The sequence below is a fragment of the Rattus norvegicus genome, chromosome X (genome assembly GCF_036323735.1).
Source record: "Rattus norvegicus strain BN/NHsdMcwi chromosome X, GRCr8, whole genome shotgun sequence".
NCBI classification, from domain to species: Eukaryota; Metazoa; Chordata; class Mammalia; order Rodentia; family Muridae; genus Rattus; species Rattus norvegicus.
Window position 1 is genome coordinate 75,558,738 of NC_086039.1, and position 23,909 is coordinate 75,582,646.

The window sequence follows — 23,909 nt, forward strand, 5'->3', positions numbered from 1 at the left end:
AAATTGATTTTATTCTATATTAGAATGGCTACTACAGCTTCTTTCTTCAGACCATTTGCTTAGAAAGTTGTTTTCTAGCCTTTCACTCTGAGGTAGTGTCTGTCTTTGTCTCTGAGGTGTGTTTCTTGTATGGAGAAAAATGCTGGGTCTTCTTTATGTATCCAGTTTGTTAGTCTATGTCTTTTTATTGGGGAATTGTGTCCATTGATGTTGAGAGTTATTAAGGAATAGTGATTGTTGCTTCCTGTTATTTTCATTGTTAGAGTTGGAATTATGTTCATGTGTCTCTCTTTTATGTTTTATTGCAAGGAGCTTATATTCTTGATTTGTGTATGGTGTAGTTTCTCTCCTTGTGTTGGAGTTTTCCATCTATTATCCTTTGTAGGGCTGAATTTGTAGAATGATATTGTGTAAATTTGGTTTTGTCATGGAATATCTTGGTTTCTTCATCTATGTTAATTGAGAGTTTTGCTGGATATCATGGCTTGGGCTGGCATTTGTGTTCTCTTAGGGTCTCTATGGCATCTGACTAGGACATTCTGGCTTTTATAGTCTCTGGTGGGAAGTCTGGTGTAATTCTTATAGGTTTGCCTTTATATGTCACTTGACCTTTTTCCCTTACTGTTTTTAATATTCTTTCTTTGTTTTGTGCTTTTGGTGTTTTGACTATTATGTGACGGGAGGAATTTCTCTTCTCATCCAGTCTATTTTGAGTTTTGTTTATGGGCATCTCTTTCTTTAGGTTAGGGAAGTTTTATTCTATAATTTTGTTGAATATATTTACTGGCCCTTTAAGTTGGGAGTCTTCACTCTCTTCTATATGTATTTTCCTTGGGTTTGATGTTCTCATTGTGTCCTGTATTTCCTGAATGTTTTGGGCTAGGAGATTTTTGTGTTTTACATTATCTTTGATGGTTGTGTTGATGTTTTCTGTGGTATCATCTACCCCTGAGATTCTCTCTTTTATCTCTTCTATTCTGTTGGTGATGCTTGCATCTATGACTCCTGATCTCTTTCTTAGGTTTTCTATCTCCAGGGTTGTCTCCCTTTGTGCTTTCTTTATTGTTTCTATTTCCATTTTTAAATACTGGATGGTTTTGTTCAATTCCTTCACCTGTTTTGTTGTGTTTCCCTGTAATTCTTTTAGGGATTTTTGTGTTTCCTCTTAAAGGCTTCTACTTGTTTTTTTGTGTTGTCCTGCATTTCTTTAAGGGAGTTATTTATCTCCTTCATTATTATCATAAAATATGATTTTAAATCTAAATCTTGCTTTTCCTGTGTGTTTAGATATCCAGTATTTTCTTTGGTGGAAGAACTGGGTTCTGATGATGCCAAGTATTTTTGGTTTCTGTTCCTTAGTTTTCTGCACTTGCCTCTTGCCATTCGGTTGTCTCTGGTGTTTGCTTGTCTTGCTGTTTCTCATAGTGGCTTGAGCCTCCTGTAGGCATCTGTGTCAGTACTCCTATAGAACTGTTTTCCTGTTTTCTTTCAGCTGTTTCTGGGAACAGGTGCTCTGGTCTAAGATGTGTAGGCATTCCTGGTGACTGTCTTTCAGCTCTCAGTGCAGCCAGAAATCAGAAGTGTCCTGCCCCTGACTGCTGCTAGATCCCTGTGCCCAGGTGGCACAGCTGGCACTAGGCGATTACCTCCTGGGTCAGGAAAGTAGGCAAAGGGTAGTCTCCTCTGATTTCTCAGGAGTGTCTGCACTTCTGAGGGTCCAGCTCTCTCCCCCATGGGATTTGAGTGTAGGGAGCTGTTTGACTATTCAGTTCAGTTCTGGGAGCAGACCAGAACAGCAGGTCCCTCAGCTGACTATTCCTATATTCCTGTTTCCAGAGGCACTATGCAGTTTCCTCTTGGACCAGGGATGCGGGCAAATGTGGGCAGAAGTGGCAGTCTGTCCTGCAGTCTCAGAATGGTCCACATTTCTGGGTGTTCAGCTCTCTTCTCTACAGGATTTGTGTCTGAACATTTCTTTATTTGCTTTTTTGCCTTTCAAGATTCTTCTCTTGTGAATTCTGTTTAGTTCAATAACCCAGATTTTGATTGCATTGTTTAGTTTCTTGGTGGTTAACTTCTTGAATTATTTTAAAATATATTTTGAATATTAGCTCTCTAATGGATGTGGGTTAGTGAAGATTTTTTCCTATTCTGTAGGTTGTTGATTTGTCCAATTAAATGTGTCCTTTTCCTTACAGAAACTTTTTAGTTTCATGAGGTGTCACTTGTCAATTCTTGATTTTAGAGCTTGAGCCATTGGAGTTCTGTTTAGGAAACTTCCCTGTGTGCTAATGAGTTTGGGCATTTCCCCCATTTTCTTTTCTATTAGATTCAAGATATCTGGTTTTATGTGGAGGTCTTTGATTCACTTGGGGGACTGAAGAGATGGTTCACCCGATAATGTCCAGGCTCACAACCAAAAATACAAGAGAAGACTGAGCCAATGTATATCAAAATGTGGTGGTACTTGTATAAAATCACTTATCAGTGTCCGATAAAAGACTCAATCTTTGTATGTGACAGAATTGTCAATGGCCTTTAGAAGTGGATATCTTCATTGTGAATTTAAGACATTAAGTGTCAAAACCACTGAAATAGGAAATAGCATCCTACAGATTTTCAGTGAGGGCAGTAAGTTTCTTGACCTATTCTGGGAAAGGTTCATGGAGGGTGAATTGTGGGAACTGTGTTGAGATGCTTTGTGTCTAACTAGAAATAGATGCAAATCCATCTATGGTAAGAGAAAACAAAGATAACACTCTGTGTCCATATGAATGCATATGATTATGTATGTCTACAACATTTGACAATAGCAATGGGAAGGTAGCCAGGACAGGGTGTTTTAAAGAGCTTACAATGGTATAGAATCATTCTCTATATTTTCCTTTCCTTTTTGCCTACTTTCTATTACAGCAAAATGCTATAAAGCACTATTTCCCACTACAAAGCATGATGGCTAATCTTGGTTGTCACTGTGTCTGCATCTTGAGTCAATTAAACCCAACATGCTAGATACTCCCATGAAACATTTTCTTAATTAGACTATTTCAAGCAGGTCGACCCATCCTAGATTTTGGCTGAACCTTCTGGTGGTAGACTACAGAGGACACAGGGCAAGGAAGTGTTTGTTTTTATCTGGTCTTCTCAGACTCGTCCTGGCAAGTTTATCTATCCTGTTGCTATCTGATAGTAAATCCAACTTCTTCAGGGTTCCAATACAGTCTGAAATCCAGCAGCTCTCTTGGAATTCTTAGGGATGCCCGCACCAGACTGAGAGTGCTGAGACATCTGCCCTATGGATGAACTACTAATTTTTGACTTTTTTGTTAGAAGACAGTATTGGACTATCCAGACCACATATGCTGTTATACACTCTGATAAATTACCTGTGTGTGTGTGTGTGTGTGTGTGTGTGTGTGTGTGTGTTTGTATGTGTGTACATATGTATTCTGCTAGCTCTGTTCCTACCAATAGCTGAATATATTATTTTGAACAAATAAGAAGTTTGGTAGATACATTTTTATTACTTCATGTGTACATTAACAGGACAGATAGAAGTGATTTTTCTCATTTTATTCTAAAGAAATTCCAAAATACTGTTCTTATTTCATAGTCCTAAAAGTTTTTGAAAACATTAACTTGAAGAGAGAAGATAGAAAGTTTCCACAAATGACTGAATTTGATATAACAAAGCAATGGTTGTTGACAGAACAATGAAAATTCATGGTAGGTTTTTCCTTAGAAATCTCTTTTCTTCTGTATAAGAGCATGTAAAGTGAAGATAGGGGTTTTGCTTTTTTCCCCCTGTTTCTACTTTCTATCAATAAGCATTAATTATAAGCATAAGCATTATGATGTATCTAAGGCTTTCTAAATTGTATATAATCTGCTTTCTTTTTTTCCTAAAAGAATACACTAATTGATAAGGAAATACTGAACAGCAACAGCACACAAAACAGCAATAAGTGCGAAACCTATCAAAAGGGTAAGAACGAAGGTATCATCACTCATCTCTGTCTTGCACTTTTCCCCTTTCTCACTGTGGTTGCCTTTTCCTTTACCCCCACTGCCTTTGCCATGCCCTGAGTGATGCTTATAGGTCGAGAACAGAGCACTGGGGCTATATGGCCCCCACAGCTCTTGGAGACCATTGGAGGTTTCATATTGGCGTCCTGCACAGACCTTGAAGCGGTAGCGTGAATTTGCATGATAGTTCGAAAAGGAAAAGGAAGTGTTCGGTCCTTTGTAAATCTAGGGAAAAAGAATCAAAGGAAAATTATGGTTTCCTTTTCAATTCAAAGTAGATAGAATTTTATAACAAGCAAAATGAAAATTATTTCATGAACATGTTTGTAACAAAAGAAAAAGTTTACTCAGTGTTTCTAATGTTGAGGGAATTCAGTATTGCTTAGATAATTTTACTCAATAAAGCATAGCAAACCCTACAACTGTTAAAGTTTAAATACATTATGTATGTGAACCATGGGTTAAGGCTAGTAGGAATTAAGAGATACTGCATAATTCAATAAAGTTAGTTGTCTCCAAATAAAGATTATGTACATAAATATTATGGATGAGATGGAATTTGGGATAAGATTTAGTTAAACACCTTTAAAAATGACTTACTCCCTGCCAAAAGGGCAACCCTCCACTGGACATAGAACTATAATTTAATTTCTTAATCCTGATTATCCTATAACTCCTCACTCCTTAGACCAGGCTGGCCTCAAATCAAAGGTCCACCTGCCTCTGCCTCCCAAGTACTGGGGTCAAAGCAGGTCCCACCGCATCTTGGCATTTTATTAAGGCAAGGTCTCTACCTTCAAACTTGTTAGGTAGTCAAGAGAAGCTGTCTGTATCCTCCTGCCTATACCCCACAAGTGCTCAGGATAAAGAAATGTACTGCCATGCCTGGCAAAATGTTAAAGACTAAATTTGAGACAATATACCTGATGAGCCTTTTTTCCGGTGGTGACTTGAACACAGTACACAATGGGGTCACCTTTAATTGGTTCCAAAGTCTCCCATTTGATCTCACAACAATTGTTATTCAGTGGATGAACTTTGGGTGCTGGGGAAAAAAATTACATTTTAGAAGGTTTTTTTTTCCTAAGTGATTTCTATTTTTTTCCTAAATGATTTACAATACATCAAAAAAAAGACTCATGAAACCATTAAAAAAAGTAGTTCTAATATGAGAAATATATAACCACATTTTAAAAAGATACTTATGTATTTTGAGTAAAGGTCTCACTATGTAGATGTGGATGGTTTGGAACTCACTGAGAATACCAGACCACCCTTGAAGTCACAGATATTCACCTATCTTTGCCCATCTTGTGCTGACATTAAAGGCATTTGCTACCACACCCAACCGACTATATATATATTATTGGAAATAATATTGTTATACCATCAGGTATCATGATTGTGGAAAATTCTTAAAAAGTTATAACCTAGTAGTGCTTCTTTAGATTTTAAATGGAAGTTATAATAACTTTAATAATGCTCTTTACTCCTAGAATCATCTGCATTGTATTTATATGGTATGTTGTATATTTAGAAGTGTTTTTGTATTAATAAATAACGTTGTTTTAGGAGTTTAGCAATTATGTGAGACAGAAAGGAGCGAATAATTTATTTAATGATATTCTCTATATTTTAAGAAAATGGAACCTAAACATATATGTCAGCAGTCAGAACAGAAGAAGGCATTATTGTCATCTAAGCACGATTATTTAAATTGAATGTGTTTCAGTTAGCAGGATACTAAAGAGGAATGATTTCATATCAGTGTTGAACTTGGGGCCTAGAGAGATGAGTCCAAAGTTAAGGCACTGGCTCCTCTTTCTGAGAACCGAGGTTTAATTCGCAGGATCCATATGTCAGCTTAGAACTGTCTGTAACTCCAGTTACAGGGGATCTGTCACCCTCTCACAGTTGTAAATGAAGGGAAACATTAATACACAAGGAGTAAATATAAACAATGAGTCGACTCATGAGGAAAGACAGGATCAAGCAGACATCCCAACTGGGAAATGGAAAAGCAATCCTCAAGTCCAAGGTTCTGAGAACTGCAGACTCGTACTCATTGTTCGTGTGATACATAGCACTTTACTCCTCAGAGTGTCTCCCATCTGTGGGACTCAATGTCTCACTCTTTTTCTAAAGCTTTATTGGAATCATTAATTCTATTTTATGTGTGTTTGCCTGCAGATATCTATGGGTGGCAGTGTGTATGCTGGTGTTCCCAGAGGTCAGAGAGGGCAGGAGATGACCTAGAACTGGAATAATGAATGCATGTTTTTGAACCACCAAGTGGGAACTGGGAATCGAACTCAGGTCTTCTGAAAGGAACAAGTGCACTTACACTCCGAGACATCGCTTCAGCTCCAAGTCTTACTTTTAAAAGTGTAATGGTGAAAGTAGATGACCTCTAAGATATTTAAAAATACCGATTGTGGGAGTTTTATTGAACCGTTTTTTATGGTTTCCAAGGCATCGTTTCTCTGTGAAGCCCTGTCAGTTCTGAACTCACTCTGTAGACCAGGCTGGCTCATACAGACCCTAAGAGAACACAAATGCCAGCCCACAAATCCAGCAAAACTCTCAATGAACATAGATGTAGATACTAAGATATTCTATGACAATAGCAAATTTACCAATATCTTTCTACAAATCCAGCCCTACATAGGATAATAAATGGTAAAGCCAACACAGGGGGGCAAGCTACACCAGAGAAGACAAGCACACAAACAAAATCTCACCTCCAAATACGAAGATAAGAGGAAACAACAATTATTATTCCTTAATATCTCTAAAAATCAATGGACTTCATTCCCTAATAAAAAGACACAGATTAACAAACTGGATACGCAATGAGGACCCAGCACTAAATTGCCTACAGGAAACATACCTCAGAGACAAAACCAGACACTACCTCAGAGTAAAAGGCTGGAAAAGAACTTTCTAAACAAATGATCTGAAGAAGCGAGATGGAGTAGCCATTCTAATATGGAATAAAATCAATTTTCAACTAAAAGTCATCAAAAAAGATAAGGAAGGACACTTCATATTCATCAAAGGAAAAATCCACCGAAATGAACTCTCAATCCTAAATATCTATGCTCCAAATACAAGGGCACCTATATATATAAAAGAAACCTTACTAAAGCTCAAAGCACACATTGTACCTTACACAAAAATAGTAGATTTCGACATCCCACTCTAATCAATGGACAGTTCATGGAAACAGAAATAAAACAGAGACATAGACTAACAGAAGTCATGAAACAAATGGACTAAACAGATATTTATAGATCATTCTATCATAAAACAAAAGGATCTACCTTCTTCTCACCACCTCATGGTACTTTCTCCAAAACTGACCATATAATCGGTCATAAAACAGGCCTCACAAGTTAGAGAAAGATAGAAATAATCCCATGCGTCCTATCAGACCACCACAGGCTAAAGCTGTTTGTCAATAACAATAAGGAAAGAACACCCACATATATATGGAAGTTGAACAATGCTCTACTCTATGACAACTTGGTCAGGGAAGAAGTACATAAAGAAATTAAAGACTTCTTAGAATTTAATGGAAATGAATGTACAACATACCCAAACTTATGGGACACAATGAAAGCTGTGCTAAGAGGAAAACTCATAGCTCTGAGTGCCTGCAGAAAGAAACAGGAGACAGCATATATCAGCAGCTTGACAGCACACCTAAAAGCACTAGAACAAAAAGAAGCAAACACACCAAGGAGGAGTAGATGTCAGGAAATAATCAAACTCGGAGCTGAAATCAACCAAGTAGAAACAAAAAGGACTATACAAAAGTCAACAGAAACGAGAGCTGGTTTGTTGAGAAAATCAACAAGATAGGTAAACCCTTAGTCGGACTAACAAGAGGACACAGAGCGTGTGTCCAATTTAACAAACTCAGAAATGACAAGGGAGACATAACAACTGAATCAGAGGAAATTCAAAAAAATCATCAGATCCTACTACAAGAGCCTATATTCAGCAAAACTTGAGCATCTGGAGGAAATGGACAATTTCCTACACAGATACCAGGTATAGAAGTTAAATAAGGAACAGATAAACCATTTAAACCACCCCATAACTCCTAAAGAAATAGAAGCAGCATTAAAAGTCTCCCATCCAAAAAAGAGCCCAGGTCCAGATGGGATCAGTGCAGAATTCTATCAGACCTTCATAGAAGACCTCATCCCAATACTGTCCAAACTATTCCACAAAATTGAAATAGATGGAGAGCTACTGAGCTCCTTTATTGAAGCCAAAGGTACTCTTATAGTTAAACCACACAAAGACTCAACAAAGAAAGAGAACTTCAGTCCAATTTCTTTTATGAATATCGGCACACAAATACTCAATAAAATTCTTGCAAACCGAATCCAAGAGCACATCAAAATGATCATACATCATGATCAAGAAGGCTTCATCAGGGGCATGCAGGGGTGGTTTAATATACGAAAAACCATTAACATAATCAACTATATAAACAAACTGAAAGATTAAAAACCACACAATCATTTCATTAGATGCTGAGAAAGCATTTGACAAAATTCAACACACCTTCATGATAAAATTCCTGGAAAGATTTGGAATTCAAGGCCCATACCTAAACATAGTAAAAGCCATATACAGCAAACCAGTTGCTAACATTAAACTAAATGGAGAGAAACTTGAAGCAATCCCACTAAAATCAGGGACTAAACAAGGCTGCCCACTCTCTCCCTACTTATTCAATATAGTTCTGGAAGTCTTAGCCAGAGCAATCAGACAACAAAAGGAGATCAAAGGGATACAGATTGGAAAGGAAGAAGTCAAAATATCAGTATTTGCAGATTATACGATAGTATATTTAAGTGATCCCAAAAGTTCCACCAGAGAACTACTAAAACTGATAAACAGCTTCAGCAAAGTGGATGGGTATAAAATTAACTTAAATAAATCAGTAGCCTTCCTCTACACAAAAGAGAGACAAGCCGAGAAAGAAATTAGGTAAATGACACACTTCATAATAGTTCCTAATAATATAAAATACCTCGGTGTGACTTTAACCAAGCAGGTGAAAGATCTGTATGATAAGAAATTCAAGCCTCTGAAGAAAGAAATTGAAGAAGACCTCAGAAGATGGAAAGATCTCCCATGCTCATGGATTGGCAGGATTAGTATAGTAAAAATGGCCATTTTACCAAAAGCGATCTACAGATTCAATGCAATCCCCATCAAAATACCAATCCATTTCTTCATAGAGTTAGACAGAACAATTTGCAAATTCATCTGGAATAACAAAAAACCCAGGATAGCTAAAACTATCCTCAACAATAAAACAACTTCTGGGGGAATCACTATCCCTGAACTCAAGCAGTATTACAGAGCAATAGTGATAAAAACTGCATGGTATTGGTACAGAGACAGACAGATAGACCAGTGGAATAGAATTGAAGACCCAGAAATGAACCCACACACCTATGGTCACTTGATTTTTGACAAAGGAGCCAAAACCATCCATTGGAAAAAAGATCGCATTTTTAGCAAATGCTGATGGTTCAACTGGAGATCAACATGTAGAAGAATGCAGATCGATCCATGCTTATCACCCTGTACAAAGCTTAAGTCCAAGTGAATCAAGGACCTCCACATCAAACCAGATACGCTCAAACTAATAGAAGAAAAAGTGGGGAAGCATCTCAAAGACATGGGCACTGGAGAAAATTTCCTGAATGAAACACCAATGGCTTATGCTCTAAGATCAAGAATCGACAAATGGGATCTCATAAAACTGCAAAACTTCTGTAAGGCAAAGGACACTGTGGTTAGGACAAAACGGCAACCAACAGATTGGGAAAAGATCTTTACCAATCCTACAACTGACAGAGGGCTTGTATACAAAACATACAAAGAACTCAAGAAGTTAGACCGCAGGGAGACAAATAACCCTATTAAAAAATGGGGTTCAGAGCTAAACAAAGAATTCACAGCTGAGGAATGCCGAATGGCTGAGAAACACCTAAAGAAATGTTCAACATCTTTAGTCATAAGGGAAATGCAAATCAAAACAACCCTGAGATTTTACCTCACACCAGTGAGAATGGCTAAGATCAAAAACTCAGGTGACAGCAAATGCTGGCGAGGATGTGGAGAAAGAGGAACACTCCTCTATTGTTGGTGGGATTGCAGACTGGTACAACCATTCTGGAAATCAGTCTGGAGGTTCCTCAGAAAATTGGACATTGAACTACCTGAGTACCCAGGTATACCTCTCTTGGGCATATACCGAAATGATGCCCCAACATATAAAAAAGACACGTGCTCCACTATGTTCATAGCAGCCTTATTTATAATAGCCAGAAGCTGGAAAGAACCCAGATGCCATTCAAGAGAGGAATGGATACAGAAAATGTGGTACATCTACACAATGGAATATTACTCAGCTATCAAAAACAATGACTTTATGAAATTCAGAAGCAAATGGATGGAACTGGAAAATATCATCCTGAGTGAGCTAACCCAATCACAGAAAGACATACATGGTATGCACTCATTGATAAGTGGCTATTAGCCCAAATGCTTGAATTACCCTAGATGCCTAGAACAAATGAAACTCAAGACGGATGATCAAAATGTGAATGCTTCACTCCTTCTTTAAAAGGGGAACAAGAATACCCTTGACAGGGAAGAGAGAGGCAAAGATTAAAACAGAGACAGAAGGAACACCCATTCAGAGCCTGCCCCACATGTGGCCCATACATATACAGCCACCCAATTAGACAAGATGGATGAAGCAAAGAAGTGCAGGCCGACAGGAGCCGGATGTAGATCGCTCCTGAGAGACACAGCCAGAATACAGCAAATACAGAGGCGAATGCCAGCAGCAAACCACTGAACTGAGAACAGGACCCCCGTTGAAGGAATCAGAGAAAGAACTGGAAGAGCTTGAAGGGGCTCGAGACCCCATACGTACAACAATGCCAAGCAACCAGAGCTTCCAGGGACTAAGCCACTACCTAAAGACTATACATGGACTGACCCTGGACTCTGACCCCATAGGTAGCAATGAATATCCTAGTAAGAGCACCAGTGGAAGGGGAAGCCCTTGGTCCTGCCAAGACTGAACCCCAGTGAACGTGATTTTTGGGGAGGAGGGCGGTAATGGGGGGAGGATGGGGAGGGGAACACCCATAGAGAAGGGGAGGTGGAGGGGCTAGGGGAATGTTGGCCTGGAAACCGGGAAAGGGAATAACATTTGAAATGTAAATAAGAAATACCCACTTTAATAAAGATGGAAAAAGTAAAAGTACTGATTGTGGGACTTTTATTATATGACCTTTTATGGTTTCCAAGGCATGGATTCTCTGTGAAGCCCTGGCAGTCCTGTACTCACTCTGTAGATCAGGCTGGCTCCCAGAGTGATGGGATTAACGGCATGACCCATTACCATGCTTGAAATCTTAAAGAATCTTACATTGCCCTTTATCTCTAATTAAGCACTATATTTTTGTGTAATTTTCCTAGTAGTACATTTTAAAAATTCCTCCTGCTAGTTTTATTTTAAGATTTAACTTTCAAAATTTTAAACTGTTTAAGCATGTTGAGTGTTTTGCCTGGAAAAATAGTATGTCTGCATCACCTGAGTGCCAGGAATTTCTGGAGGCCAGATGGGTATATTGTTACCCCTGCAACTGCGATGGTCTTGTTCTCTCATGCTACTAGGACTTGTCCACCTCCAGTCTTCCACCTTCAACTTTCATATTATGTGTTTGATGCCCTCTGTACCCCTTCCTGAGAGCCTATCTTCCACCCTATGATTTCCACTGCCCTGGCCACTACCAAGAGTTACTGTCACCTAAACACATTGATATAAAAACTCAAAAGGAAGAGTTTTCATAAGACAGTACATGTAGCCTGTGTCTTTCTGAACCAGGTCTCCTGACTTAATCTCGTATTTTCTAATTACGTCTCAATTCAATATATGTTCTGTAGATGCACCAGTAAAATGGCTACTGTGTGTATTCCATTTACCTTTAAGTGCAGTTGGTGGGGACTTGGTTGTAGTGAAAGTGTAGATGTCAGACTCTGGTCCTTCCCCAGCTTCATTACACGCCTGGATTTTAAACTTGTATTGTGTATATTCAGTCAGTTTTTGCACTTTGTGAGTCACATCTGTCCCACGGTAAATGACAGAAAACCTGAGAGAAAGAAGATAAAGATCGGGGGCAGTGTTATAGTCATCACTGAAGCCCAGAGAAGTCTAATTAAGCCAGTATTGAACAACAAAAAGGCCAATAGAAATCAATATGGTAGCATGTGTGTGTGTGTGTGTGTGTGTGTGTGAGAGAGAGAGAGAGAGAGAGACAGAGACAGAGACACAGAGACAGCGAGACACAGAGCGAGAGACAGAGACAGAGAGAGATTGAGAGAGAGACAGAGACAGAGAGAGAGACAGAGACAGAGAAAGAGAGACCTAGCATGCCCGACAGGATATAACAGTTTAATCTTCTTTCTACTGCAGTAGATTTTAATTGGGAAGTGTATTTACCTGCCAGATCGGTCTTCCATTAGTAAGTTGTAGCTGATAAAGTTTGCAAGTGACTTTTTGCTGGAGACTGTGCCCCATTTGAGTCTGAGACTCTGGTGTCCGTAGACCACACAATTAAGCTGCGGAGGCTCTGGTGGCAGTGGTTTGGTTTTGCATCTTATTGATGGGCTAAAAGGGCTTAGTCCATAATGATTGATAGCTTGAATTCTGATTCTAGTGGTAAAAGTAAAACGTATGAGTTGATATTTAGTAAATAAAATTATTTTCTTCATATACGCCAACCCACTCTATTTATATTAGAATGATGATGGTACTGAGTACAAGACAGATTTCCAAGAAGTAATTACTATTGAGAATATTGATGGCAAGCAGACATGGGCTCTTGTTGCTATCAACCCTCACCAATTAAGTAGAACTCTTTTCAAAAGGCATCTGAAGTGTATGAAATACACAAATGTGTATGTGTTCAAAATTCTCAACACTCTCTTCATGTACCCAAAATAAGATATAGTGACTTACCGGTATGTAGTATTAGGTTGTAGATTTTTCAGAACATACTCGGTTACCCTTTTGACAGTCACGATTTTTTTATCTCCATATTCAATGTTATATCCAGTGATCTGAGAGCCATGGCAGTCCGGCTCCTCCCACCGGATAGCTATGCAAGTTGATGACTGCTTGGCAGGCACTTTGTTTTCAACTTCTTGTAACATTGGAACCATTGCTGGTACCGTTCCAGGTGTTGTCACTTTTGCAGTTCCTCCAAACATTCCAACCCCAACTATATTTACAGCCTGAAAAACACATGCTTTGTTAGCAATTCACTTCAAACATTTTCTGTGCATGGACCATTTTGTGGCATAGGGAAACCATGAGTCTTAGACTCATATTCTAACCTTTTGTTTCTATGCTGCAGGAATAAAAGGTGAGACTTGCAAGCTGCATTTTTAGGAATGAGAGGTGAGCACACCAGGGAAAGAAAGTTGAGGGTGTTGATGTGGATATTTTAGGAAAACTATACCTCTAAAATGTCACCTACCACTACACTAAGCTGTTCACTATTAGTCTTCATGCTTGAGTTTCTATCTCTGTTTCGATACCATCCAGTTAATCAATTTCAGTTTCCTTGGGAAAGCATTCATTATCATGTTGTTTGACATTATAGTTATATATATACATACATATATATATATATATATATATATATTCTGTACCTATTTTCTTCTGGAGACAATGTTTTCAATATGTATAGACCAACACCATAACCAGGAAATCGCCATTGATAAAACCCACTCGTGTTAGTCAGAATTGTGTGCACTCCCTTGTGTGAGTATTTAAGTTTTATCCAGTGACTAGGACTACTTCAATTTTTTTTCTTTTTTTCAGAGCTGGGGACCGAACCCAGGGCCTTGCGCTTGCTAGGCAAGCGCTCTACCACTGTACTAAATCCCCAATCCTCAATTTTAAGAAGTTTTCCTTACAGGTTCCTGTGTCTTTCTCTTATAGCCACAGAATATTCCTATACTGTCCATCTCCTCACCTCTGGAAACCACTAATTGTTAGCCATCATTACTACAATTTTGACATTTTCAGAATAGTATATAAATTAAAAAGTGCTACAGATAAACTTCGATGCAGGCTCAGTTTCCAGTTATGCCAATGGTGTGGAGAGCTTTCAGCAATTGTGTATACTAATAATTTATCCACTTTTATTACTGAACAATGTGTTATAGTGTAGGTGTATCATAGTTTATTTAACCACACATTTGTTGAAGGATGTATGAGCTACATTTAGTTTTATGTCCTACAAGTAAACGTTAGATGCTACTGTGCTCTCTTTGGGAAGGGCTATACTTTTCATTGGTAACACATGAATGATCGATTTCCTCATATCTCAGGCAGCACTCGTTGGACCATTAATTACTCCTTAGCTTAGGCGGTCTGAAAGAGATGGAAAGGTGTTTCCTGGTGCATTTCCCTAATAGTCAATGTTGCTGACCCTCTTTTCCTGCACTCATTTGCCATCTGTATATTCTCTTTGCTCACTAATCTTTACCCATTTCCTAACGATGTTTCAATTCACTGTTGAGTTTGGAGAGGTGTTTATACTTTTAGGTGCTATTCCTTTGCGACACACACACACACACACACACACACACACACACACACACACACACACACACGTATTTCACAAGTATAATCCTCCAGCCTTTAAGTTCACTTTCATCCTGTTTTAACGGTAGAGAAGTAAAAGTTTAAAGACAGAGATTCTTGCTCTGTTCCTCAGGTTGGAGCAAATCCTCTGAGTGTTAGGGATCCTAGAATTTCAACCTTGAGTATTAGTCGAGACTCTGTGTACATGCCATTTTGCTTGCCTTGGTTTCTGGTTTTATTTTAGTGTCTAGTCTCTGGAAAGGAAGACTGTTAAACTCACTGTTAATTTATCATTAAATGATTTGTAGAATTCACTAGTGAACCCTTTTGGGATTGGAATTTTTGAGTGTTTTTAATATATAGAATAAATTTCCTTCATGACTAAATGGCAATTTATATCACCTAGGGTCAGTACTTTGTGAGTTTTTGATGTCCGTTTCATTTCTTTTGTTACATGTGTAAAATTGGTCTGTATTTGTAAAAATAATGCTGCTTTTCTCCAGAAATTAGTGATTTCTGTACATTCTTCTTAGTGGATACACATTTATATATGTAAAATTATTCTCTGTTTGTAAAAATAATCCTGTTTTCATCCGGAAATTAGTGATTTCTATACATTCTTCTTAGTGGAGATGAACCCAGGCCTCTTACTCTGACTGCCTTCATACCTCACAGACCCCTCAAAAACTGACTTCACTCTGTTCGATCTCAAGGGTGCTTTCTTTTCTAAGTGCCTTTCACCTTTACCTCTTCAGTGCTTGCAAGCAGGCCTTAAGCATTCTAGCCCAACTGCTCTGATTACCTCCTGCCTGTAGTCTTTGTCTAAAGGAACTCATGGCAACTATCAGAGCTGGCACCTTATGTTTCTAACTTCAGGCAAAGCCTGTTCCTGTCGTGCGTCACAGCCTTCAAAATATCCCTACTATGTTGTTTTTTCCTGTCCTCTCCTCTATTTCGTCTGTTGCCTCCAGTCTTGTCTGATATGTTTTCTACCCTGCAGGCTCTAGACAGCCCTTCCCTCCCATATCCCTGACGCTCTGCTCCTAGCTACAGACAACTCCCTTCTTGTGACAAACACACATCTGACCATTACTCAGAGACAGTAGATGACTCCCTTGAGGTTTCCCACCAGCTCAATTCCACCCCCATTCCTGGGACCCTGGATTGGTTCATTGAGGGTAGCTCCCTCAAAGACACCCCACTGTTTGAATCCCATTGATGAGGGATGTCATGAGAATCTCAACTGCTTCCCTTCTCTGAGAGGAAGAGGCAAACTTCCTTCTCCTTAAGCAGGCAGATGGCATTTGCCAGGGTCCTACTGCAGTGTTCATTTACCCTGAGTCTCTATACCTAGTTCCATATAGCATCATTCACTCTGTCTCCTAGATAACAGCAGTTTCCTTACACCAATGGTCACCACCATAACCAGTGAGAGGCTTTCCCCTCTCCTCCTTGAAGCATTCATATTGTCCAAAGGGGATGCTACCATCCAGTGCCAAGGGTATCTCTGAGACAAAAACTTTGTCACCCTGAGGTATAGAATGGTCTATCTGTGGGTTGGCCTAGATGTTCAGGGCCTGGATGTGCCCCACTGTCTCTTTCTTCTGTATACATCACATTTTTCCTGATCCTTCCTCACCCCACAGTACAGTCAGAACACCTCCATTCATCTAGAGGAGGTGTTTCAGGAGGCCCCATTCAGGACCTCTATTTTAGGAGTCCTACTTGTACCTCACCAAACGACCCAGCTTGATATGTGTCAGCTGCATCCCAGAGGACAAGGAGGGTGATGGCATGTTCTCTGATGCACTTCCTAACTTGTTCTTCCCCTTACTTCTCTTTTGTTCTCTGTCTCTTTCTCTCTGTCTCTCTCTTTTTCTTTCTCTCAGAGAGCGTTCCTTACTTCCATATTTCAACCAGTCTGTCATAATACCCACCCGTCTCATGAAATCCTATAACTCCTCCATCCTGTGAGTAACCAATTCACCTCTCTTTACAAACAACTATTAGAGGTCAACAATGGTGTAAGTCAGTCCCTGACAATCCAAGAATAGGTCTGCTTCCTAGCTGCTGTTTTCATGCAGAACTGCCACGGTCTATCTCTCTGTCTTTTAGAGGCCACCCTTGGGCTATGTATGCACTTCTGAATAAACCATGCTATTTGTTTACTGACAAGTCAATGCTAATAGAGATGGTTCACAAGACTTAAAGGCTAGAGTGCTGGAGAGGTGGCTTGACAACTAAGAGCAAGGGCCTTACAGAGGCCCTCGGTTCTGTTTCTAGTACCCACATGGTGGCTCACAACATATGTAACTCCTGCTCCAGCAGAAGTGCCGCCTTCTCTTTTGTCATTTGTGGGTACCAGACATGCATATAAAACGAAATTAAAATAGAAGTTACATCCACTGCTTCTTAACAGTTCCTCCATCTCATGATTAACCCTTTCACAGTTTTTTTGAACAACCTTTTTGTCGTTCCTGATTGCCATGATCATCCTGGACTCCTTTCCCTTCCTTTATCATTTTTTTTCCAGAATGACAGGATCTGGCTGACAGGGTCACTTCAATTCTTCCTAGCAGAGTGAACTCACAATAATGTCTTAAATCTTCCATCCTCCTTCAGACCTTCATTCCAAGGACCATCACCCGTCCCTAGCAAGGAGTACTATTAAAGACTTGGTTGCCCTGCCTTTCTACCAAACTATAGAACTTGAACTGAAAGCACAGATGCATTCTGGTCTCAATAGTTTCCCATTTCATGTGAGTAATAGTTTCAGTTTCCCAACGCCAGGCTTTAATGAATATACCATTTTTGCCCATTGTAGCTTAATCACTACTCATCTAACAAATAAGACTATTCTGATCACTCAGAAAAATTCCCAGTCCCCCTAGTATCCCCTTTACAAGTCCAAGCCCCTTAACAACCCTAGCCAGTAAAAGAAGTTCATTGATTTACTATCTTGACTTTAGATGAGAATCTGTCCCAAGTTTATCTCAAAATAAATATGTCCTTGGCTTTGAGCCCTGTTGTCTTTTCTTCTTACGATCATTATTATTAAATATCGTGATTACCAAACTTTGAAATTAGGAACTGACTGACCAGGCAGTATTGGCATATACTTTAATCAAAGCACAGGACACAGAGGTGGGTGGATTTCTGAGTGGGAGGCCTGCCTGTCTACAGAGAGAGTTCTAGGACAGCCAGAGCTATGCAGAGATACCCTATCTTGAAAAACTAAAACCAACCAAATAACAACTTATGTTGTTAAATATAAGCAATATTCTCAATTTAAAAATTCTTCCCTTCAAGCCCTTGGTCCTGCCAAGACTGAACCCCCAGTTAATGGGATTGTTGGGGGGTGGTAATGGGGGGAGGATGGGGAGGGGAACACCTATATAGAAGGGGAGGAGGAGGGGCTAGGGGGATGTTGGCCTGGAAACCCGGAAAGGGAATAACAATTGAAATGTAAATAAGAAATACCCAATTTAATAAAGATGGAGAAAAAAAGAAAAAAAAAAGTCTTCCCTTCTTGACTCTAGTCTTTACTTTGAAAATGACGTTAGTATTATGCATGTGGGAAATATATAGGTTAATAGCTATTGCCTTCTTTATATTGAAGGGAATGTTAGATCTACCTGTACTCTGCAAAAGTATGTAGTTGCAGGAATAAGACCTTTAACTTCGTAGCGCAAGCAAGGGCCAGTATAAATCAAATGCATAGACTCTTCAACTTGTCCCCATTGTAGTCGGTAATCAATGATTTCAGCACCATTGCACTTAGGGATCTGAAAGATGGAGCATACACAGAAATTTAATTCTTTTTCGAAGTGGTCACTATATTCGATACTGTGAGGAGGAATACTGCATAAAAGCCTGTAATCCATCAACTGATACAGGATAGAGATGTGTAGAAACAAACCCAGGCATGACACTGTAATAACATTAAAAGCAACAAGTTAAAGGAAGAAGAAGGACTTGCTAATTCCACATATTAGATGAATAAAAATAAACATATTAAGATTGTTTAGCATTATTGGTTAGTATGCTAAAACACATGCTCTGCTGATCTAGTCTTTAAAAGTTAAAAAATCTGCTCTGTCATGCATCATTAACAGACTAAGCCTTTTGGGTCAGTGTTAAAAAATTACACCATTGCTTGAGGCTTGGGGAAAAGAACATCACAAATAAACCAATGTGGCTAAATAATTAGGCTAATTCTTAAGTTTGGTAAGACATTCCTATGGTTGTAGAAAGTACATTTTAAAATCTTTTACATTCTTTATGTACCACATTTTAGTTCCATATGAGATAGAGCAGCAGAAGCTTTCCCAATGAAGTTCTTCAAAGAAGACTAAGTTCTTGGCTGGGAGTATTGCTCAGAAGTAGAGTGCTTCCCTAGCATGTATGAAGCCTTGGGTTCAGTCCTTAGTACCATAGAAAATTAAACTTCTTACAAACTTCTTTACCTTTACTGATTCACTGACTCTTGCAATAGCTTCAAAAATTCAATTAGTTACCCATTCATGGTTGATTTTGGTCCCCAAATTTATAATCGACATCTGAAGAGCAGAGTATTGGTTATGTTGTCTTCATGATATCAGTAGTATTAGGTCCTAGGTATGTATTTTCTAGAAAGTGTTGTCTGAGGGATCCAGGATCTTAATTCTAATCTATGATCCCTTTCAGTGTTTTCCAAAAATGCCCTAAACTATTAAAATGTTTGTGTATCAGCAAAATGAATAAAAAGTTGAATTGGTAACATACTTCCCAACTGACAATAACACAGGTTGGACCCTTGCAGGTTAGCACAGGTGTACCACACTGAGAAGGAGGGTGCCGGGCTGGGACAGATCCACACTCCATTGACTGAGATCCAAGCTACAAATTAAACAAACATACAAATAAACAAACACATGCATGACTTAGCAGGCATGGTTACTCCTCACCTTGACAACAAGAACAGTGCAAGCATGTATTCATTCACGGTGAAATGAAGTACAAGTCAATCACCTGAATAGTTTACCTTTTAAACTCCTGTTTTATGTTTTTAACCAGAAACCCATTGGTCTTCACGAATTAATTTACTTACTGCACATGTCTTTTCAGAGCTGGGACACTCCTTTTTGTCATGAGGACCTTTTGCTTTTTTGCCTCGCACAGGTGCTTCAGACTTCCCATTAACAGAACGATTGTCTACAAAATATGTAAAATCCACTCAGTTTCCCTTTTCTCTCAAATCTACCTTTGCACTAGTGATGTAATCCAGTGTTTTGTGAATACTAAACACAAATGCCATCATTTGGTTACATACAGAGTCCCTAGGTTTTAGCGATGTTTCCTTAAAACAATAAAACATACTGTACAGTGAGTTAAGACAACTCTTTAAAAATGCTTAGATACTCATAGCTTACTGGGTCAAGTAACTTCATAACTTGACTTTGACATTAAAATGTTGGGTTGTCAATTACCAATGATTGGTGTGCTCAGAATTATTCAATTCTGTTCTAACAGGAAACCCTACTTGCTAACATTAACATATGCGCACCAATCAAAAGTCACAGGATAGGAAGTTTAGGGACAGTTGTCAGTCATATAAGGAAGCCTTACTCACCAAGAAGGTTGGCATCCCTTCCCTTGCTTTTACTATGTAAGGGCTGCGAACTGCAAGACTCAGGAGGAAGAGCAGGTGTCTGAATTGTCAATACATCTGAAGGCTGAGAGAAACACAAGGTGTTGTTACTACTGTACTAAATTCAAGATCAGCGTCAGAAAACATTTACTGATAGGACACTTTAGTTCAATTCTCCATTGGAGAACTTTGCTTTGTGGTTTCTTACACGGCTTTGGCCTGCAGGTGAAGTGCAAAAGACCCTAAGTTTATAAGTGGTGCCTGGTTGGAGGTCATCGTACAGGAATTCCTGCAGTGTGCCACTGTAGATTATTTTCCAGAGATTCCCTGAAGGAAGAAGAGAAATTTGGTTCAATTCCTTCATCAATCATGTATAAATGTTGTGGGTCACCATAATAGTTAATGTATGCATGGTATAAATTATATATATATGCAATCTGTATATCATATGTATGCTAAGAAACAGCCAGTTTGGGAAATAACTGGATCAAATAATATTTTTAAAGATTTATTTGTTTTATGTATCTGAGTTATACTCACTGTCTTCAGAAACACGAGATCACATTACAGATGGTTGTGAGACTTGGGGATTGAACACATGACCTCTGCAATAGCAGTCAGTACTCTTAATCACTGAGCATCTCTCCAGCCCCAACCCAATAATATTTTTATAATTGTTAAATAATTTCATTCCAGAAGAATTAAAAAAAATTGTAAGTGACCAGTAAATAGTAATTTATTAAAATTCAAAGGAATCCAAATATGTTCTGGGTTTTAGTTAATAAGTGTATATTAATCCAGATTTTCTCGTACTGGTAATTGAACCATGTCTACATGAGACACTTCTATTTGGTGAAGCCAAGTGAAACTTTTATAGGGGACCTCTGTACTATTTTTGAAAAATTTCTACATGAGTATGAGATTATTTCAAAATAAAATCTTTCAAAATTAGTGTTGCCTTACCAGCATCGGAATTTTCACAAACTTCTAAACTGTAACTTGAAATGTTCATTCCACCATTATCTTTGGGTAAGTCTAAAAGAAGAAATAAATTTTAACTGATTCTTGCAAACATAAGTTTTCACTAAAATCTTACCACATAAATTATAACTTTTCACAGAAAAATATAACCATGGCATATTGTTGTGTTAACATCTCTATACTAATGTCCAAACATAATACAAGCTATATACATGCGGTATCAGACATTAAACATTAAGAAATCACTTCCAAATTTTTATGAAGAGACTAAAATAAAAAGTATATATTGGATAATTATTTTTTACCTAGTTTACAGGTATTAAATTTGTATAAATATAATTTCTGATTAAGTTGACATTCACCTGTTACACATACTTCTATCTATGGTCCTTATTTTGGATATAAATTCATCTTACTTGGACGATGGTTATCCACAGATCGGTATAAACGTCAATAATTTGCTCACTTGTGGATGGTTAAGCCAGCAATAGGAAATTCTATATCAAATTATAAAGACATTGTAGGCTTACAAGTAAACTCACTTATAGGGCAGAGTAGTTCCCTTGAAAATGAGACTATTTGCTTAGTGAAAGTGAAGGAAGACGTCTTCTCAATAGTAAATACTAGTATAGAGAGAACAAAGTTTCCACAGAGAAGCATTATTTACCCCATCCAATTGTCACTTGGCGGGCATGGATCGTTCCCACTACGTGTGGTTTATTAGGGCATCCAGGCCTAGCTGGACGGGTAGTATATTTTACTTCTCCACTGGGGTTGCTCCTTCCTTCCAGATTGTAGGCAAAAATCTGTTTGAGTGAAAGAGATCATTTTATTGATCAATGGAAATTACTATGTGGTTTAATAATGTATAGAGTGCCCGCTCTATGAGAATTTCCAAGAATTAAATGCTAAGTAAAGTTTTATTTCAAGAGAAAAAACCAACTTATAGGTCATGCCACATACCCGAAACTTGTATGTAGTATTTCTCTGAAGATTTTTCACAGTGCAAGAGAGGTCCTCTCCATTGTATTTAGGTTTAAAACCTAATCCCTAAAAATGCAGGAGAGTAAATTTATCAAGAAAGACTAATTTCAAGGCTTAGCTTGAATTTACTGTCCACCTGAAAGGTTTTGAACCCCAACGTGGTCTGCATCAGGTCCTCTGCTTCTATGTTATGATGTTAGCTTGGTGTTCTGAGAGACTCCTAACAGAGGGAGTGAGGGGATGTCTCTGACTTTTTGCCTGCTCCTGGGACCCTTTCTCCTCTTGTTGGGTTGCCTCATCCCACCTTAGTATGAGGTTTTGCCCCTAGTCTTATGGTAACTTGATATGCCATGTTCAGTTGACATCCTTGGAGGGCTACCATTTTCTGATGGAATGGGATTGTGTGTATCTGGGGAAGACACAGGTCGGAAAAGCTGGGACAAATGGAGGAGGAGAAACTGTGTTTTGGGTGTACTGTATTCTGTGAGAGAAAGATCTATTTTTCAATAGAAAATGGAGGTAATTTTTGTTTTCCAAAGGTCACTTTGTCAGGAAGTAATGAGGTAGAACATGTGAAAGCAAGTAGCCTATTAGTTACAATCCGGAACTCATCTCAATGTTATGAGCTTGATTCAAACTTTGGTAACATGTGCACAGTAACTCGTACTAATTGACTAGCTCTTTGACACAGATTTGGAATTTCTAACGGAAGTAGTTGCTCACACATGAGGAAACTAGATAAGAAAGGCCAGGACTTGAGAATTCATTTGAAGGTGCTTAAAGATAAGTGTGGCCACAGAGAGTCACCTAGAACAGGCCTGGAGTTGAAGATGCTAACAGGCTTCTTTGTATAGAGACTGAATAGAGCATGGACCTCTTGCATTCAGCTCGTTGTGGGATCAAGGAGGCCTATGCAGACCTACACAACACTGTCTCTGCATTGATTCCACTCTGAACACAGGGACTCAAGGTTTGTTTGTTTTCCAAGTGAGAAGTCTAAAAAGTTATTGAAAGATGAGGTGAAGATCATAGAGTAAAAAAGAAGGAAAAGGAGACTTACAGACTTTGCTTCCTCCATCTCTAGCACATAAGTAAGGGTATCATTAGGGTTTGGGTTTGTTGGGGCACACCATTCTAGAGACAAACTGTAGACTCCTGCCTCTTTCAACTTAGGTGGCAGAGGTGCTGAAGGCGTGTTTCCCGACGTATAGAAGACTGCTGTTTCACTGAAATTACTGGAACAACAAGTTGAAATGAAAGCATTATTCTTAGGACCTCATGGTAGGATAGCCTTTCCAGTGGTGCAAATAATTCAGTGTACCTGCAGCCGAAGTGATTTTTGGCAGCCAATCTGAAGGAATACTTTGTCGATGGGCTCAGTTTAAAGAGCTTGTGCTGTTTCAGGGGCCCAGTGTAACAGCTTTTGAAGTCTTCACCTATGCCCTAGACAATGCACGCAAAATATTACCATATTTAAAAATACCACACTTAACACATGTTCACCACAGCATTAACCATTCAAATTCAGGTGATTTTTAAAGATACCAGTGTACCAGGTCTAAGCTACATGGGTTCTTAACATTGACT

The 23,909-nt window shown here is 38.7% G+C and overlaps 1 protein-coding gene across 5 annotated transcripts in view; it reads right to left on the reverse strand.

Annotated features, from left to right (window-relative positions):
• Positions 1-3,504: 3,504 nt before the first annotated feature.
• Fndc3c1 (fibronectin type III domain containing 3C1) overlaps positions 3,505-23,909 on the reverse strand; it is a 68,571-nt gene continuing 48,166 nt past the window's right edge. For 4 of the 5 annotated variants that reach the window (XM_063280022.1, XM_063280023.1, XM_039099738.2 and 1 more), the window contains 15 exons: positions 23,644-23,765; positions 23,383-23,557; positions 22,302-22,388; positions 22,006-22,144; positions 21,321-21,392; positions 20,566-20,684; positions 20,340-20,442; positions 19,818-19,921; positions 19,493-19,606; positions 18,364-18,513; positions 13,094-13,368; positions 12,575-12,787; positions 12,058-12,224; positions 4,950-5,071; positions 3,505-4,251 (listed from right to left, as the gene is read on the reverse strand). In XM_063280022.1, the coding sequence (XP_063136092.1) occupies positions 3,916-4,251; positions 4,950-5,071; positions 12,058-12,224; positions 12,575-12,787; positions 13,094-13,368; positions 18,364-18,513; positions 19,493-19,606; positions 19,818-19,921; positions 20,340-20,442; positions 20,566-20,684; positions 21,321-21,392; positions 22,006-22,144; positions 22,302-22,388; positions 23,383-23,557; positions 23,644-23,765 (2,298 nt within the window). In that variant the 3' untranslated portion in view covers positions 3,505-3,915. The remainder of the gene's footprint in view (positions 4,252-4,949; positions 5,072-12,057; positions 12,225-12,574; positions 12,788-13,093; positions 13,369-18,363; positions 18,514-19,492; positions 19,607-19,817; positions 19,922-20,339; positions 20,443-20,565; positions 20,685-21,320; positions 21,393-22,005; positions 22,145-22,301; positions 22,389-23,382; positions 23,558-23,643; positions 23,766-23,909) is intronic. The other variant, XM_039099739.2, reaches the window with a different exon arrangement.